A 19,369-nucleotide genomic window follows, 5' to 3' on the forward strand; every position below is an offset into this window, starting at 1 on the left:
ACACATCTACATCAAAAGTTCCATCTCCAAGCTACTGGGCTCCTGACCAACAGACTTGACTTGAATCTCAGTCTCAACTGGCAGTCATATTCATGCAGCACAAGTCACACAAATTCACTTGAGGCAGCAAACAACCACTAGGAACCCCCTCCCAAGCCAGCGAAGTGCATTAAAGGCCTGTTCAATGCACAGATATTGAACTACCAGAAATCTGCAGAGGTGGATGGAATCATTGAGGAGTAGCTGAAGTTGAGGTGCAGAGCAGAGGCTGGTAGAGTGCTGTTATAACCAATTGGAGGAGAAATGTTTACAAGTAACAGTATGAAGTTCATGGTGAGACAGTCCCCTATTTGGATTTCAGCTGTTCAGTTTTTTGAAAAGTCTCACCAATGCCTCCTGTTGTCTGAGCCACAGAGTGGTTGCTGATCGTGTTTAGATGCCTGTGGAGGAAGCTCTCTGATCTGAATGGGAATCACAGTTGCATACCATTGTTGCTGCAAGATGACAGCACACAGGACATCAAACAAATTGCTGAACATGGCACTATTGTTTTTTAAAAATCACGTCCAATAAAAATTGGGTGCAACCTAAAACTGACAAGCCTAGTTTATTTTGTTTTTCCAACAAATACTTTTGACTGCAGATTGACATTCCAACGTGATTTTTGACATTTATAAATTGTTATCAACCATTAAATGACTAAGAAACGAGGCAAAATGCCACTTTTTGATTCAATAAAAATATGACATTTTTACACGGTAGTTTTTTTTTGCTTTTTTTTTCCTTTAACAGTATAAAAAATTTTAGTACTGTTCACGCAACACACAGGTTCTGTTTACAAACGGTGCATGTCCAACACAATTGGCTTATACATGCTAGTCCCACAAGCTCATGTGGGCAAATGAAAAATCTTCTGACTGGTTGGGGTCATTTCAGCACTTTGAGGTGGGAAAGAATTTTCTAGGAGACAGGAACTTATAACCATTCCCAGATGGGAATCGCAATGGACGCGCCTCTCTCTGAATGCTACTTGGTGGCTGGATTGTTTCTGCTGGTTTATTGGTCTCCTGGCAACTACCACACCCGTTCTGGGCTTTCTTGTCTGTGCACGGAAGCTTGGAAAATTCCTTAAGCTCAAGTTTATCCTCCTTTCCTTCTTTTTTGCTGCGTCTGGCTGGTGAAAGATTCAAATAACTTAGAGCATCAGCTTTGGAACCCATGAGAGCAGGGTTGGATCGCAGGGCTCGGACAGGCCTGGACGAAGGCTGTGTAGCACTAGTCCAAAAGGTTTTGAGGTTGTGGACAGCCTTGACCTTCTCGTCAATGGCAGTCATTTTCAATCTGCTCAGGTCCGGGATGTCAGCCGGGCTAGAGCGTGCTGAGCCTGCCGATGAGTATGAGAGGGCTGGAGAAGGGTTACTCCCAGCTGGAGACTGGTGGCCTGAGCTTGGAGACCTGGAAATGTGAGCACTGTAAGGGGAGCTGGGATATTTGATCTTAATTGGTGACTGATCAGATGAGGAACCAGGAGATTGACGTAAATCCGCAACAGGTGAAGGTGGTGCTGTGGTTTGTCTGCTATCGCCCCCTTTAGAGTAGCAGTCTCCTGCTGATTGACCTACCTCAGTAATATCACTGGTAGGAGTGTTGTTTCCTGAGTTCACCTTCTGAAGCGATGAGCTCCGTGTTGGAGGCTTTGGTTTTGTAGTTATTGGAGAAGACTGCTTTTTCTGCCCAGTGCCATTCAGTGGTCTACTGAATGCACTTGTATCTGAAGATTTAAAAACTGAGGAGCCATGATGTCCTGTTATGCCGTGGTCAGCATCAGCAGAACCCGTTCTGCTTACTGGTGCACTACTTTGATACAGTTTTTCAACAGCGAGCAAGTGACTTTGAGTCTCCTCCAAAATCTTTTGTGCCAGCTCCTGAGGGTTAAGTTTAGTCACTTTCTCCTCTTGGGATTTAACCGTGCTATCCGTTTCCGTACTGGACTGATCCGATTCTCCAGTGTCTGAACTCGGAAGTTTGCTTCTGGATTCCACTTTCTGAAATGGTGAGTTTGGACTTGGAATGAGGGTTATTTTAGCCGGAGAACTGGAAGCACTAGCATTACCTTTGAAGGTGTGCCTGTCTCCAAGATTATGGCAGTGTTCTACCTGTGCTGTAGTCCTCTCTTTGTCTGGTGAGGCAGGCACACTGAGAGTGTCAGTGTAGACACTTAATGGCTCACTGCTAATAATGGAGAATCCATCATACTCTTCTTCATCTCTGCTTGTGTTATTTGTCTGTGGAGAAGACCTACTTCGTAACATAGCAGCCTTGTGCGGGTAGATGTTCTTAGGCCTCTCATAGTCCTGTCGCCCCCTATGGAGCATTCCTTCACCAGTGATGTCTGTCTTGGAAGCAAAGCTCATGGAGGAGGCAATGGAACTGAGGCTGTAGACAGAAATGGCATCTGAAGCCACTGAATCTCCGTAAGTGGGAGAAAATGGTGGGTTTAGCTGTCCCGTTGGATTAGAAACAGACTGGGAGGAGGATAGAGACTCCAGAGATGAAGAGCTGTCGAGACTGAGCCGCTTAGGCAGTTCCGTAGAATCTGAAATGGAGCGAAACATTATAAATTAGTCATAGGTTCGTGGTGTAAGTAATTGGGATCTTTAAGAAACGGTATTTTTTTAGGATTGTATACAACGCTAATGGAATTAGTTGCACAGCACCAATTCTCTCTGTTTCTCTCCCTGAAAATGAAACAAACAGTTGTAAGGGGTCAGGGACCAAGACAAAGTAGAGATAAAGGTCACAAAGTTTGTGCTCCCCGCATTGTGGTCACTAGATTCTTCAAAAGTGACCTCAAACCAAAGTGATGGATGGGGTTGGGGGGAGGGGTGGGTGGGTACGTGTCCTGTATCCATTGGTCAGAAGGATTTGAACAAGTGATTGACAGGTAGACTACCAGTCCTTAGAAATCGTGCTTAGAGACAAGGGGCAGTCCTCATCAGGCAGCCGCCTTCTTCAGACGGAAGATGGGCCAGGGAAGATGGAGGAAGGCCGAGGGAAGAGTTTCCTAACACTTCGGCTAGAGAGCAGACTGCTGCCATCACAACACACTCTGTGTCAGCCGTTCATTCACCCCCTGGGATCAGTGAACCGCTCTCAACTGTCACTGGCTGTATACACTTCCTGTTTATTGAGCTAAAGCATTATATCTAAGCTGTTGCTTCTTAATAAACTACCTTAAAATTACTTACGAATACTCAACTGCCTTTCTTAGATATCTGTGGCTCCGGAGCCCAAAATCTTACAATGGGAATACATATTTGCAAGTATTCTCTTTCCTCTGACTCTGTTCTCTTGTGCAACATCATCCCCCCACCCACCCTGAGCCCCAACATTGGCAGACATGTCGAGTGTCTATGCCCCATAACCTGGAATTCCCTTCTTGAAATCTCACAGCCTTTTCGGCTTTCCCTCCTCCTTTAAGAGCCTGTTGAAAACTCAGTCCTTTGACCAGATTTTTGGCTATCCCTACAAATATCTCCTTCTTAGGCCCAGCATCCATTTTTTTCCCCTCATTCCTCTGTGAAGCGCTTGGAACATTTTTCTACTTTAAAGGCACTACATAAACAAAATTGTTGCTGTTGTTGATTCAGCAGACAAACAACATTGTAGTATAAGGATATCTGGCATAGCAAGGGTTAATGTATGACTGGGAAACAGTACCGCCCACAGTGTAATGTAAAGAGACAGAGGACCTGAGACTAGGGTCAGTTGTGGACTGGACAGAGACCTGTGTAGAAGCAAGCATGGAGTTAGTTCATAGCTTGGGCTATATCCTGAACAAATGTATATAGTTACGTGTTCTCAATAAACACTAAGTGTTCAACCAAACAAGACTCAGAACGTGAGACCTAATGAAATTCAACATACAACAAACTTCACCTTGTGCCACTGACCAGCAGCAACAGATTGCGAGGACAAAATGATTGTAAAAATTACTAGGTGTCCCAGAAGCTGTTCTGGGAGCTTATGCTAATTATTCAAATGACCTGACCCTGTACAAGTGCATGCAGTGCTGTGGGCTCACTTTTTCCTGGCAGCCAGTCATTCCCAGCATAACACTGGAACTCAAGTGTGGTCTGTCTAGAGCATACTGCTAAATTGTAAAACTTTACCATAGCTTCTGTGGGGATCTATTCTATCCTGCTGCCTATATAAACTCACGTTCTGCACTGTTTAAAACATTCTGACGTGTTTTCACTGCAAGATAGGGAATTTCCCCAAAAGACAGTGTTTATTTGGTCCATCAAACTTGACCGTTAAAGTTGACTTCACATTGAATGCTCAATCTGATGAGGACCATTGGGTAGGCTGAAAAAACGACAAAACACTTCCACCAAAAAAATCAGGCAAAGAATCGGCAGAATGTCCTGGTTCTCTGAGTGAGAGGGAGCAAATGCCAAGAAATCAAAACAAAATAACTGAAAAAAAACAAATTTACATCAAAATAGTGCGGATGAAAAATCGATTGCAAGCATCAGGAGCAGCCACACACATTAATAAAAAACATGACAAAATAAATTATAATATTTCTGGTGTATATCCAAGAACACACTTCAAATATAATTCAAAATATTCAATGTCATCCCATCTAATTACGCAGACGCCTTCTTGTTTAATTTATTTAGGAGCTGGTTACTCATCTGTTATAGAACCGAATGAACTACACACAATACAAATCTGCAGTTCATATAAAACACTACGTAGCCCTCTCTTCACCCTATTTTTGTTGCTTACAGAAATCGGATTATAAATAATTATATAAAATAAATAAATAAGATCCTTCCATGTGTGCACAGTCTTCCGGAGATTACAATTATGAATCTATTTTGCTGAGTATAATTCCATTAAAACTAATATTGCTTCTGCAAGATAATCTCCGTTAAAAGGTCAAGTGACACTTAAACAGAAATTTTAAATTATGAATCATGATTTTTTTTTAGCTTTTTGATACCATTAAAGGCTTCTTTTGCAACCCAAACAGATAATCTTCCTAAATGCTATTCAATAAACCTCATCAGCGCAATCTCAGTTAATTGAATAGGAAGTGTTTAATTTGAGAGTGAGAGGTGGGGCAACAATAATTGAAGTTTTCAACCTGCTGCCCTCCTCTTCTAAAGCTGCTGAATCTTTTGTCAGGTTGCAGTAGTACATGTACCAGCCACCTGCCAAAATCTAGCTTTGGTGTAATTTCTTCAAACATAAGCCTGGACAGTGAAGCCTGAGTGGAACAATTCCCAGCTCTGCAAACCCGACTCAGGAAAAAGTGCTCCGGGACTTCCGATTTTCAATCCGGGGAGGTGTAATGGGAGTTGTGGTGGGCAACCCTGGAAACAGTGCGGAGGCAGCACAGGGGCTGCCGGGTGCAGGGGCAGGCTGGGCGGAAAGGCCTGCCTCGATGACCTGGCACTTTGTCCCAACCATGAAAAAAAAAGAGTGAAACAAAAAAGAGCCCTTCAGCGCTCACCCCTCACACTCCCTCACCACCCTCCCAAGACACTCCCCCTGCCCTAACCATGCCAACCCATGCCCCCTCATGCTCTTGACCCAACCCCCATGGCTCATCACACCCTCCATGCCAACTTATGGTCCTTCACCCATCCCCATGGCCCATCATACCCTCAATGCCATGCTATGTCCCTCCACCCACCCCGTTTTGGCTTTACAGCCTCCATATCAACTCACCCAGTATCCACCATGGGCAGACTTCAGGGCCCATACTGAGATTAAATAAGGCTCTTTAGTGTCTACTGAAGAATTCACTATTTGAAAGAAACACTCTCATTGATAAAAACCCATTCACTACATTTAACTTCCTTCAAATACTTAATCCCTTATAACAATTAGCATTATATTTATATTCATAGTCTCACTTCAAGAGATTTTATAAGCACTTCAAACTGTCAATCACACTGTGAACGGACAGGCACCCCAATGTGATAAAGACAGGTTGTGCAATCAGTCATGTAGCACTAATCCAATAATGCTAACCCTCAGGCTTTTGTCAACTGGCTGAGTGAAATAGCAAGCATGGATTTTTTAAAACACTGCATAAAGTTTTTCTTTCAAATATTTAACAAAGAGAAGATTTAAATTCCTTGACCGCTTTCTTTGACAGTTCCCATGAGCTTATTCACTTTTTACATACATTTATGTCTACTTAAAACAATCCCAAAGGGCACCTTACCTCTCCCAAAAGGCATATTACTTCTCTCAAAGGTACCTCCCTCTCTAAATAACTTTCATTAGACTTTCTCCTATCAGGTCTAAAGTGCACAAGTCATGTTTTGGAAATCCCACTAACCAAAATCAGATTAGCCTTGAAGGCAGCTGCACTTTAACATGTGTGAACCACGGATGTGTAAAGTATGACCCACCCCCCACAAAAATGGTGCAGGCAGGACTTCTGGATTCAGGCCTCTGCAGCTATTTTCACTAAGACAGTTGCCCACAAAAATTCAGACCTGAGTGTCAACAACTGACTGGACTATTGAAGGTATCGATGCGTCCCTAGCCCTAATTCAATCCTGTCCTCAACCAATGTCTACACATGGGCTTTCCAACAGAGATTACTGGATGGCTCCATGGCAATCAGGGATATTTCACAATATGGCCTTAGAGCCACACTACAAAAGTGTATTTACACGTTAAGCCATTGAGATATCCAGGTTATAGTTAATTTTTAAGGAAGGAACGTCTCAAAGCATTTCAGATACAATGAATTACTTTGGAATATAAGCAAACATGGCAGCCATTTTAAATGAGGGAAGGATGCCAAACCAACAAAGTAATCAACAACCAGATAATAAGTTTTTGATGGTGTCGATTGAGGGAGAAATGTTGGCCTGGGCACAAGATGAACTTGCTATTCTTTGAAAGATGCCATGAGGGTGGAAGAACTGTTCTGATTGCAATCTATAGCAACACTATAAATGTATTCAAAAGAACAGAATTACAATTTCACTGTATATGATGAACAAACTAATTTTTCTTGAGAATTTTTAATGTCCATCTGAACACAGGAATTGGTGCTGAGACCTTCAATAAATTTCATTCAAAAGGCAGTGCCTCTGACAGTGCAGCACTCCATCTGTATTGCACTTGATTGCCAGCAGAGTTGGCATCTTCCCATCCAGGATTCAGACTTGAACCCTCAACCTTCTGATTCAGGGTAAAGGATGTTGTCAACTGAGCCAAGCTGATACTTTAAAGCACCTATAATTATTCTGAAGATGCGAGAATTTGTTTTTTGTACAGGAGCCGGAAATTGTCAGAAGCTTTTGTGTGGTGCTATTTCGGAATATTGGAGAAGGAACAGACCATTTGGCCCACTGACCCAGTTCTTTCATGTCACTGATCATGGTTCTAATCTTCTTGAATCACAATTTCCTGCCCTTTCTCCCAATTTCCAAAAATATTTCCAAAATACTAACTGCTCAAGTAACTATTTTTCTTTGGACAGGTCAAATTATTTTGCATTTCTACAGGCTGAAATTCCTTTAGGCCTGTTTGGGATTACATAAGAACAAGGAACAGGAGTAGGTTATTTGGTCCTTCGATCCTGCTCCACCATTCAATAAGATCATGGCTGATCTTATGGCTGCAGGGGTACGGGGAAAAGGCAGGGCAAAGGCACTAGGTCACAATGCTCATTTGGACAGCCGGTGCAGACACGATGGGCCGAATGGCCTCCTGCTGTGCCATTAAAATTCTGTGATTCTGTGAACTGATTGTGGTCTCAACTCCACTTTCCCGACTTCCTTGTCCATCAAAAATCTATCCAAGTCAGCCTTGAATATATTCAATGACCCAGACCCCACTGCTTTTTGGACAAGAGAATTCCACAGACTTAACGGCCCTGAAGGAAAAAATTTCTCATCTTCATCATAAAAGGGAGACCTCTTATTCTTAAACTGTGTTCCCTAGTTCTAGTCTCTCCCACAAGAAGAAACATCCTCCCGGCATCCACCCTATCAAGTCCCCTCAGGATCTTATATGTTTCAGTAAGATCACCTCTCACTCTTCTAAACTCTATTGAATATAGGCCCAACCTGTTCAACCTTTCTTCATAAGACAAGCCCTTCATCCCAACAATGCTTTGAGTGAACCTTTTCTGAACTGCATCTCACACATTTATATGTTTTTTCAAATAAAAAGATCAAAATTGTACACATTATTCTAGGTGTGGTCTCACCAAGACCCTGTACAGGTGCAGTAAAACTTGCCTACTTTTAAATTCCATTCCCCTTGCAATAAATACTAACATTCTATTTGCCTTCCTAATCACTTGCTGTACCTGCAGACTAACTTTTTGTGAGTCATGTACCAAGACATCTAGATCCCTCTGTACCACTGAGTTCTACAATCCCTCTCCATTTAAATAGTATACTGTTTTTCTAATTTTCCTGCCAAAGTGGATAAGTTCACATTTTCCCACATTATACTTCATCTTCCAAATTTTTGATCACTCACTTAACCCTGTGTAGGCCCCAGCACTGATCGCTGTGATACCCCATTAGTTACAGCCTGCCAACCTGAAAAAGACCCTTTTATCCCTACTGAAAGAGGACATGTGCACACAGTTCATGCTACACATGAAGTTGGGGTTTTGGTCTTAATGTTATTTGGGCAGGCCTGTTGCACCTCCATACACAGTTCACCTTCTTTAAGAAGCTCAATGTCAGGTAAAACCTTGGTGAGGGTTGGAGTTAAAATAAGGGAAGGGAGCAATTGAGATACTACAGAATTGGGAGAGCACACCCTGTTGGCAGTTGGTGCTTAGACAGCAGTGAATGGAATTATCCATTCACCACGGTTGGCTTGTACAGTATTGATCTAAACAGATAATTAATGGTTCACGGCATCTGCTTTTCATGCACTGTAATTCAGTTCTAACAGCGTGCTTCAAAACTCACCAAATAAAGCAAGAAGAGACTGGAGAGCAAAGTGCATGGTTTTTCTGTTCGCCTGTTTCCCCGTCTTCAACACCACTTCCTCTTGCCCCACCTCACACAGATCAAAACCTGGACAACAGTTTGCAAAAAGAAATGTTAGCATGAGCCAGTCCAGCAGATTTTCTCTCTGTTATCTCTTTGGATTCCACTTGTTCCACATTATATGCTCTTTATCCGATAAGTGACCTGCTCCACATACTCTGTACATGCTGCTCTGTGATCAGGTGGTAACTGCAGTCACCGGGTGTGAACTCATTTATCTGTACCTCTGTTGGGAAGCACCTTTCCCTCACCATGTGGCTGAGATCAACTTGTGTTGTCACTTGTCACCCATGATGCAATATTGTTAGTGTACCAAATTAGCTGCAAGAAATTTTCAATTAATTTATTAGCATGCGTGTGGGAATGAGTCAAGACAAATTCGGTCCTAACTAGGACTTGAGGTCCTCAGTTCTCTGCATCTCCTTTCTCTGGGCCCTTTACTCAATGAGGGCTGAAGCCAGTGTACTCTTGTTTCCAGTTCATTTTCCACTAATAATGGTGATGCAGTGGAGTAAACCAATACCCTACAGGAAATCACAGGATTGCAATGTACAGATCAATGGATTTAAAAAGAGATAATTCAGAGTTACCCGCTCTCTTCCTCTATTAGTATACATCTAAAGTTTTTATTGAAATATGTCAACTTTTTACTTTGTTGGAAGGAGGGATGACAAATATAATGATGCTTACAACTTCAGTGTGGTACTCTTGCAAGTAGATGGCAACAACTTTTGAAACAGTGCCTCTTTAGGAAGGCTTACCATTCCTTACTATTGGAAGAAAAAGGGAAAGGGAACTTTGTTCAGCATCAAGATTCGTTTTGACGGAAATTTGTCTGTTTGATATTTGCAATACACTGGTTAATGTAGCTTCTCGTGTCAACAACTTAATTAAAATAAAGAACAGAAGAATATCACGAAAATGTAATAATCAATGCTTTATATGTACCTCTGTCGGGTTTCAAACTATCCTTGTTGAACTATATAGCAATTGAGTAAGGGAGCAGGAATAGGAAGTTGTGTGTACATACTGGTTAAAATGGAAAGCATTAAAAGAGGTATTTTCGAGTTTAAACAGACTGCTCAGTCCAGCCTAGACATTAAATTAATTCCTGAAAAGCACAAGGCATAGGGCCCTTGATGGGCAGGTGAGCCCGACCGACTCAGCGGCAGGCGGGCAGCTGATCCCTGCCGCCAAAACGGGCCCTGCCGCCATTTTACGTGGGCAGGCCAATTAAGGCCCGCCCAGCGTGACGCCCAACGGGAAGCACTATGCACTTCCTGTGTGGGCAGGGGGGGGGGGATTCACCAACTGCGAGAGTGCGCTCTTTCGCGCATGCATGCGAAAGAGCGCACATCTCCCTGAGGCTAAGTGAGATCGCTGAAAGGCTGTGAAACATTAAAAATAGAACAATAAAAAAATCATTAACATGTCCCCTCATGTGAAAATGTCACACGAGATGGGACATGTTAATGAAGTACACAAAAACTTAATTAAACTTTTTAAAATCCGATATCAAACCTCATCCCGCCACTGGATGAGGTTTATTAAAAAATCACCTGCCCATTGGGCCCGTGCGCCGAGCCGAAGTTCGCACGGGCTCCTCAAAATCCTCGTCAATTGGTGACTTAATGGCCTTAACAAGGCCTTTGATTAATGGCGGGTGCGCGTCGCACTGCATAGCGCGCCCGCCTTCTGAAACATTGCGATGCCGCGCGCTGACGTCGGGACGCTCGTGCAATGTCAGCACGCGACATTTTAAGCGCTGACGTGCGGGCCCCGCCACCCACACGTCAGCCAGAAAATTCAGCCCATAGTGAAAGAAGTTGAATCAAGGGTGGTGGGTTTAGAATACAGTTGGTACACAGGGGGACTCAGGCAGAAGAAAGTCAAGTAAAGTTATTAAGAGTTGGGTCACAACCCACACTGTTTCAGCCCACTTTAACTATTCACGCTGACAGAACTGTCACACCACAAAATTAACTGTCATAAAAATTATTATTGAGCATTACTCTATGTGATAGCTTGATCAACGTTTATCTTTCTCCATCATTGTACAGGAAGGATAGTTCAATTCATACACTCTGGGATACATCTCACAGCCTCTCAAGTTAATTTTGGCAAAAGAGCATTTTCAGCCTTTTTCTAACAGTTCCACCCATCTCTTGCAGAAGATATGGCAGGTGTTTGGGAGACCCTCAGCAGAATTTTAGGACCAAGGCATTTTTGAAACATGAAAAGGCTGGTAAGCCCAATAACGATCCCGTCCACTTTAAATAATACCTTTTGACAAGTTAAGCTGATAGATTTAAATGAGGAAAGGTGGGAGAAGGTTCAAGTGCAGCATTAAAGCCAGCATGGACTGGTTGGCTAACTAGCCCGTTTCAGTGCTGTGTATCCTGTGTAATTTCTCAACGTTTCTCTACATTGCAACAGTGACTACACTCCAAATATTTCAGTCCCTGTGTAAGGCTTTTGGACATCCTGACATTGTTAAAGACATTATATAAACGCAAGTTTTCTTCTTTCCTTAGAAAACCCAATCTCCAACCCCCCCACAACTCCCCCGCCGCCAGCCCCATCCCCACCCAGAATCAATCTAAATGATTTCTTGCATGCATTTATACTGTCTGCTTCAGCTACTTCCCCTAATTCATTCTGAAACCCTATTGTCCTTCAGATAAGCTTCTCTTCGTTCTTCTAATTGCTAATTCTTAACGTCTCCCTCCCAGTGTTTGCACCTTTTTACCATAGCGAATAACTCATTTCCATTCACTACCCTGGAAACGTCAAATAGTTAACCTTAACCAATATTTTCCTGAACCAAAAAAGGCAAAAAAAAAAAAGGAATTTTGATTAGAAACAAGAGGATCTCCATTGGTGCTGCTTACGGTAAACTGGATGTTTTACAATGAGAGCATTATTATGTCATGTAAACGCTCAATTCATTACCCACTTGGTAAGGCAGAGTTGTGCTTAAATTGCTCTGTCTTTTTAACACCAGAAAGTATAATTGCTGTAAGTAATGCCAATAATAAGTGGTTGATGTGAATATTTGCACCTGGAACCAAGCTCAGCAAAATTGCTAATTTACCAGTGGCCCACTCGGTTCTAGGTTGGTGCTGCCTGAACTCATTCTTGTAGGACAGTTACTGGACAGAGAACTCCATTTCATCTTTCTGGCTTGGATTTGAATTCAAGCCCCAGAAGTGAAAGATGACTGCGCAATCCATTACGTTACCCATCCCTCTCAGGACACAGTCTTCCATCTAACCTGTTCACTGCTGATATTGCCTAAAAAAAAAACCTTAACCAATCATTTTACGGAATAGAATTTTTAAAAGATTTGTTTGCCGAATACTTGCTCTCTTGGTGCATCTGCAGCAGCTGTTTAATATTCAAAGAGGCACAATCGAATATCTATTTACTTTTGCTGTCATTTATTCTAGATAGTTGAGAAGAAAAGCAGGAAGCTTTCTATTGGCTGTGATAGGCATTTAATGTAATCAGGGGAACAGGGCTGGCAGAAAATGATTCTACTGGGACCCACTGGGCAAATTCTTCAAAAAGGTTAACAATACATCTTGCTTATGTCTGACTCAGAACATTCAAATTTAATCATAATTGTTCCTTCTCAGACTATTTGTAAGCTGTTTAACTGATGGATTACTAAACAAAATTCAGAGCAAAGGGAAGAAAGCAGGTTCCCCTAGGCTCAATAGCCAATTGTAAGGCACATCAAAATCTAAGGGCACCTCAGCTTCTAAAATATAGTGACTTACACAGGTGTGTGTTAGAAAACACCCCTGTATACAGACGCACTGAATTCTGTGTCAGTAACACAGAGCTCACAGTACAGTGGGCTAGTGCCTGAGCTCTATACTTTGCGGTCCACAGTAGCACAAGGGTACTGTAATCTCTAACCACCTGTACAACAGGCCCTCTTCTGACCTGCTCCACAACATGGCCAATAGAGGACGGGCAACACAAGGGGAATTGTTTGAGTTGGATCAAAAACATGAAACAAAGTTTTTTTCCCCAAAGTTTTGCAGCTGGGACATCGCTTACTGGGGGGAAAAATCACAGTAGGAGATGAATGCACAGTGTGGGAAGGGATATTAAACTTTTAAGGAAAGAACTGGGAAACTCAATCACTACAGCTTGGTAAATATCATAGTTAAGGTGGCCAAATTTGAGGTAAATCACAAGGGGCAGGAATTTTTGGATGGTAGGTTTGCCTGCCCGTCACCCAAAGAGTCAGCGGGGAGCAGATCCCCTCCAATGCCGGTTGCACTGCTCCTCATTGGGGAGCACCTAAGGGAGTTGCCAGCCATCTGACTGACTGGCAGCTCTGTAGTGCGAGCAGCGCTACCGGGAGCAGTGGCCATTACTGGGACTACAAACAGTCCCACCAGTCTAATTGCAGGAGTCCACAGAACCAAGTAGGGGTCTCACTGCAGGGATGGGATGGGAGGGAAAGGCCAAGGGGTCAGGGGAAAGTGGGGTGGTGGTCGTGATGGCAAGGCCAAGCAGGCAGGGAGCACCTGGGGGGCAAACATTGGGGAGGAGGCGCCTGATCTGGAAATGGGGGCAGTGATGGAGACCACCCCCTTTCCCAGTCGAGATCCAAGCAGGGTGATCTGGTGGGCATCCCCCCCTTTCCTGAACTCCTCACACTGGCCAAAAAATTTCAGCTGGGAGGGAAGCAGTCCTTCAGTGACCAATAATTGGCTACTTAAGGGCTTCAATTGAGGTGAGGGCATGCAGGCCCCCCTAGGCTTAGTCCATCATCTGTAAAATTGAGGACAGGTTGGGGCCAGGTGGGTAGGCCACCTGGGGAATTTTATATGCACCCTCGCCTGCAAACCTGCTGATGGGCGACTGTAAAATTCTATCCATGATGTAGATAAGGGCCAGGATTTTGCCCTCGTCGGGCGGGCTCGGCAGGGGCATGTGGGAGCAGACGGGAAGCCGACCGCTGCCCGCGATCAGGGCTGGACCGCGATTTCACACTAGCGGGCCAATGAAGGCCTGTCCAGCGTGAAACCCGCGCTGCAGCACTCAGCGCTACCAGGGGGGAGGAGGAGGGCAAGCAAGGAACTTCGCACACACGCGCAAGTGTGCGCAGGAAAAGCTCCCTGATGCACAGAGCTGCCTCAGGGAAATGAAGATATAAAATATCAAAAATAAAGAATGTAAAAACATTTAAAAAAACATGTCCCTGCTCATGTGACTGTCACATGAGCAGGGACATATTATTAAGGAAAAATTAAAATTTTTATTTTATATTTAATTGCTGTTGGAAACCTCATCCCACCCATGGATGAGGTTTCCTAAAAAGTGCAAAGGCCACTTGGCCTTTTCACCTACCCGCCAACTGTAAGGTTGGACGGGCAGCGAAAAGTTACATTTCATTGGTACTTTAATGGTCTTATAAGGTGGTTAATTCTCGGCGGGTGTGCTTCCAACTCCCACGCGCACCCGTCAACTAAAACATCGTGAGAATGCGCGATGACGTCAGGAGGCTCACCCAATGTCACCGCGCGTCATTTCACGCTCATTTGGGTCGGGGGCCAACGAGGTAAAAATTCTGGTCATTGTAAGCACACATTATTTGAAGGATAACCAGGAAATTAGGACCAGGGGACAAAATGGAAAATAGTGGAGATTAAATTTAAAATACATATTATGAAGAACTTCCTTTTCAAGGAATGATAAATGTATAACGTGTCAGACATGATAGTAGAGTCGAAAACAATGTGGATGTTAAAAATGGTGGTGATTGCTATAAAGGGAGCGTCAGCATACGATGGGGACGAATGGGCTTTTCAATTTTCACTTTTCTTGTGTTTTTCTAAAATACAACATCACATAACATGGGCTGTGAGTCATCTTACAAACAAACTAGTAATGATTATTATGAAATTTAGTGATGAAAGAAAGAGTCTGCACGAACATATTGTTGGGGTATTTTCATTCGAGCATTTTCTCACATAATCTCTACATATTACCAAAAGGCCGTACTGTGCGACAGTGATGTTAGTCAGTGAAAATCAATTCTTGAATTAAACACGAGTAGTATCTACAGAGATCTAAATGTGTAACATGTAGCAACAGTAAGGCTGGGATTTTCCAGCCCCTCACAGCGGCAGGATCTTCCGGTCCTGCTGATATGAATGGACAATTCAATGGCTCGTTGGCACTGCCGCGGAGGGGGGCAGGCTGGAAAACTCCGACCCAAGTGCTTGTAGGGGGAAGAAAAGCAGACAGGAGGGGCAAAGAGGGGCGTGGAGAAAAAAGGAGAACACACAAGTCTCTGGCTGTCAGATTCTTTAGGCAGAGTTTGAGACCAGCAGCCCATTAATTGCAACAACACTAAGGGCTGGATTTTCACTACCAAGGTGGACTGCTTGAGTCAGGAAATTTCCTGACTCGACAGACTCACCAGTTATAAAAGGGTCCTGTTAATTCCAACTTTCACTCTGGGGAGGCAGGGGTGGGATCCATTCGGGCCGGCTGACCCTAGAAGCAGATCGTCGCTGACCACCAGGATGGGCAAGTGCCAAGGCAGACTTTGCTCCACTGGTTTTAGAAGCTGTTAGGCCCCCTGCCCTCATCCTTCACACCCCTTCACCACCCCACCCTTCCCCCATTCTTCCTCATATCCCCCATGGCTCCCCCCCACCGCCCCCCCCCCCCCCCCCCCCATGCCACTTCCATAGCCCCACAGCTCCTCATACCTCCATGCCACTTCCACAGCCACTCACCCAATATCCACCATGGACAGACCTCAGGAAATGAAAAAGAAAACTTCTAAGAATGTTTATACAGCTTTCATTCATGCACATTGATAGTGAAAAAACTGCCATTCATGAAATTTATTCAAAGCTTTAAAATCTCAAGTTTCAATCTCTAACAAGACAAACTTCTGTGCAGACTCCACATCAAAGAAAGCTAATCCTTTAATAGCTTCTTTAGACAGTCAATCAAACTATGAACTCAGAACCCCTGCTGAAATAATTATAGCTTTTGAAACTCAGCCAAGCATTTGACATAATAATAATTGCCCTTGGGAAAGGTAAAAAAAGAAGCCTATTGAAACTGCCTGGACATATGATAATTTTTTTTTCTAACTACATCAGATTCAATCAAAGCAGTCCAACAGATGGTGCTTTCTGTTAACTCTCATTGACAGCTTAAGACTTTTTTTGCAAGTTTAAAGAGCAGGGGGATTTTTAAAAATTCAGGCCATGACATTTAAACAGACCTTATCTGGCCTTCAAGAGCGCTTACATCTACTTCATAAATTTGTGACTCCCACACTGTGGGTTAACGCCCTTGGAACATGGGGTTGAAAATGGGGTCTTGTTTATACTCAGCACTAAGTTCAAATGGCCCTGCTGAGTTCAGGTTTCCTGCCCTCTCCCTCCTGCCAGCAAAAATTAGATTTGGCAGAAATGGGGGCAGGACTTCTACATCTGGGTCCTGCCTGCCATTTTTATAGGTCTGTGAAATCTTCCCGACTACACAGAAATCAGGCTCTAGGACTCTGAGAAATAAAACGTATAATTATCAATCAACTCGCGCTGATTTGTTTTCCTACTAAAAGCAAATGAAGCTAAGGTTGCCAACTAAGGACAATAACCTGCCGTCCCTATATCAAACTTGAAATGTGTATTTTTCTTATTAAAATATTAAGCTTTCATTCATTTATTGCTGTTATAATGTACATGGTGCTCAAACCAAAGGAAGCAAGACATAATTTGGTCCTAATTTAGATTCAGGAGCCCACCCTGGAAACCTGACGGTTAACTAGCCTTTGCTTGTGTCACTGATAAGAGGAAAATGTGCCAGTGAAGAAAAGTGAAGGATGACAAAAGCAATTTCCTGTCCTGTCAGGAGTGATTCGGGATCTGATAAGTTTATTTAGAAATGATCTATTCAAATAACTTCCTTGTGAATTTGGATTTTCTGCAGAACTGATATTTCAATACAATGCATTCTAAAGAACAGCAAATTAAACAGTATAAATGCGCTGCTCCCAGGAAGGTGACTGCATGGAAGATAATTTTTTCAAAGTCACTTTAACATAATGGTTCTAATAATTTAGAACAGAAGAGTAATCAACCAGGCCTGACTGCTAGTCACCCGCTCATTTAAAAGGCAATTTTGAAATGGTGAAAGTATTTTCAACTTTCCCATCTTTCTCTGAATTAAAGAGGCAGCGAGTGTCATTTTGATGTCTATTTAAAGCAATTAATTTCATTTTCTTTTTAAAAAGAAAAAGTTAAAAGTATTCCATTTTAAACCCCAGACTCATCTGACATGGCTCTATCGTTAGAACAAGTGCTGTTGTCATTTCAGGAATGAAAATGTTTTTAAAAGTTATTCGCTGTATGGCAAGATGGAATAAATTAATGTATCTTCCTTTCTCATTTTCTCCTTTGCTGTTCTGAAAATGTGGCAGAATGTGTTGGCAAGTCATTAAACTGTGGAAGCATCATTGCCAAGCCCATTATACTCCTTAGCCATGATGCTGGAAAGCTGATTTTTCTCCTTCCTAGTTCGAGGCAAAGGGGCCAAATGTAATACCGCAATTGTTCTGAAGAAAAGTCATACGGACTCAAAACGTTAACTCTGTTCCTCTCTCCACAGATGCTGAGTTTTTCCAGCATTTTCTGGTTTTGTTTCAGATCTCCAGCGTCTGCAGTATTTTGCTTTTAGCCAAGGGATCTGTACGGGCGGCATCACGTTAGACCGTAGGTTTAACAATTGAACAAGTGATGATTGAAACAAAAAAAGCAATAAACTCAACATTAGCCTAAAAAAAGATTAAACTTGAACAATACAACTTTGGGAGGGGAAAGAAGGGAGCTTCAAGGTCACAAAGGATTATGGCAGGAGGTCAGAGAACGAAGCTGACAGTGTTTGGAAACTGAGGGAATAAGTAATGCAAATCTTCATAAAACGGTTCACGACCAAAGGACTCTTTTGCATCAACCACATCATACCTAATGCTGCCAGGAACTCATGACACCCAGGCAGTCGCCAGAGCTGCACACTTATGGACACCTGAATAGGAGCTGAAGAAAAATCTTGTTCTTTCTCTCCGGTCTGAAGCTGAACAAGGACTTGATGGAGCTGTGAAAATAAAACAGAGAGAGAAAATTTTAAAAATAACATTCTAGGGAGAATTACACAAGACGGGGGAAAATTATAGTGTATTATGCGCTAAACGGAAATAAATTTGAGATATTGGAGCCAGAGAAAAGCTTAGTGTTTTAGTAGACAGTTCACCGAAATGTTTAGCACACTCTTCCCAGGTACTAATAAAACAAACAGAATGTTAGAAAGTATAGAAAGAGGCTTAACATATACATCTAGAGAGGTCACTTTAAAACACTATAAGGCCGTAATGAGGCCATTTCTGGAATACTGCATGCCGTTTTTCATTTCTATGCATGGAATTTTCACAGGGGTAAAGCCCCAATGTCGGGGAGTTTTTCAGGTGGCCAGCACCCTCGGGTGGCAGGCCAGACTTCCCCCATGATATTGCCAGGACGAGACGATCTAGAGCTGGTTAATTAGGGAAGGTGGGAGGGTGGGCCTTCCACGCAGCTGGCCCAATCAGAGGGCAGGCAGCTCTGCTGCGCCACTGAAAGAGGTGCTCACTACTGAGATAACAAGAGAAATGCAAGGGTACCTCCACTTTGAGGTGCCCTCACAGGCGTGACAGGTTTTTTTTTTCTGCTGGGGACAAGCGTCTCCTCCTCCTGGTCTTTTCTCTTTTGAAGAGAGAAAACTGAGAGAAGCATTTAGCAAAATGAAAGGTCTGGGCAAACTGAATTCAAGTAAGCTTTTCTGCTCTTTACAGAATGTAAGCACAAGGGATCACATTTATAAATTATGAACAACAAAAGAAAATAGGAAGCGAAGGAGGATCTTTTTAAAAATATTGTAAGGTTGGCAAGTCGGGGTAGGATGGCAAGGTTGGGGAAGAGTGTCCTGTAGTCAGCATTGCGGTGAAGCAGTTTGGGAAGAGTGTCCTGCAGTCAGTTCTTGTTGAAAATAACAAGAGTGACATCACAAGACAGCACGAGAGAGCGATGGAGAGATCAGAATCAGCGCGAGTGTGGGGAAACTTCAAAAACTCACGTTAGCACAAAGGTGAGAGCTGATTGGTGAGTAGTGGGTAAGTGTTTTTCTCCAGTTTTTCTCCATTTTAAAATAGATTAAGCTAAGGAAAGGTAAGTGTTCTAGTTTTTATTTAAAGTACATAAATAATTTAACCTTTTTTTGCTGTATTTAACTTAAAG

The 19,369-nt window shown here is 43.0% G+C and overlaps 1 protein-coding gene across 3 annotated transcripts in view; it reads right to left on the reverse strand.

The window, feature by feature from the left end:
* Window positions 1-581: 581 nt before the first annotated feature.
* The window catches only part of ttc28 (tetratricopeptide repeat domain 28), a 761,973-nt gene continuing 743,185 nt past the window's right edge, over window positions 582-19,369 (reverse strand). For all 3 annotated transcript variants that reach the window (XM_078554281.1, XM_078554279.1, XM_078554282.1), the window contains 3 exons: window positions 18,065-18,194; window positions 8,973-9,080; window positions 582-2,596 (listed from right to left, as the gene is read on the reverse strand). In XM_078554281.1, coding sequence (XP_078410407.1) covers window positions 933-2,596; window positions 8,973-9,080; window positions 18,065-18,194 — 1,902 coding nt within the window. In that variant the 3' untranslated portion in view covers window positions 582-932. The remainder of the gene's footprint in view (window positions 2,597-8,972; window positions 9,081-18,064; window positions 18,195-19,369) is intronic.

The sequence above is a fragment of the Cetorhinus maximus genome, chromosome 12 (assembly GCF_964194155.1).
Source record: "Cetorhinus maximus chromosome 12, sCetMax3.hap1.1, whole genome shotgun sequence".
NCBI lineage: Eukaryota > Metazoa > Chordata > Chondrichthyes > Lamniformes > Cetorhinidae > Cetorhinus > Cetorhinus maximus.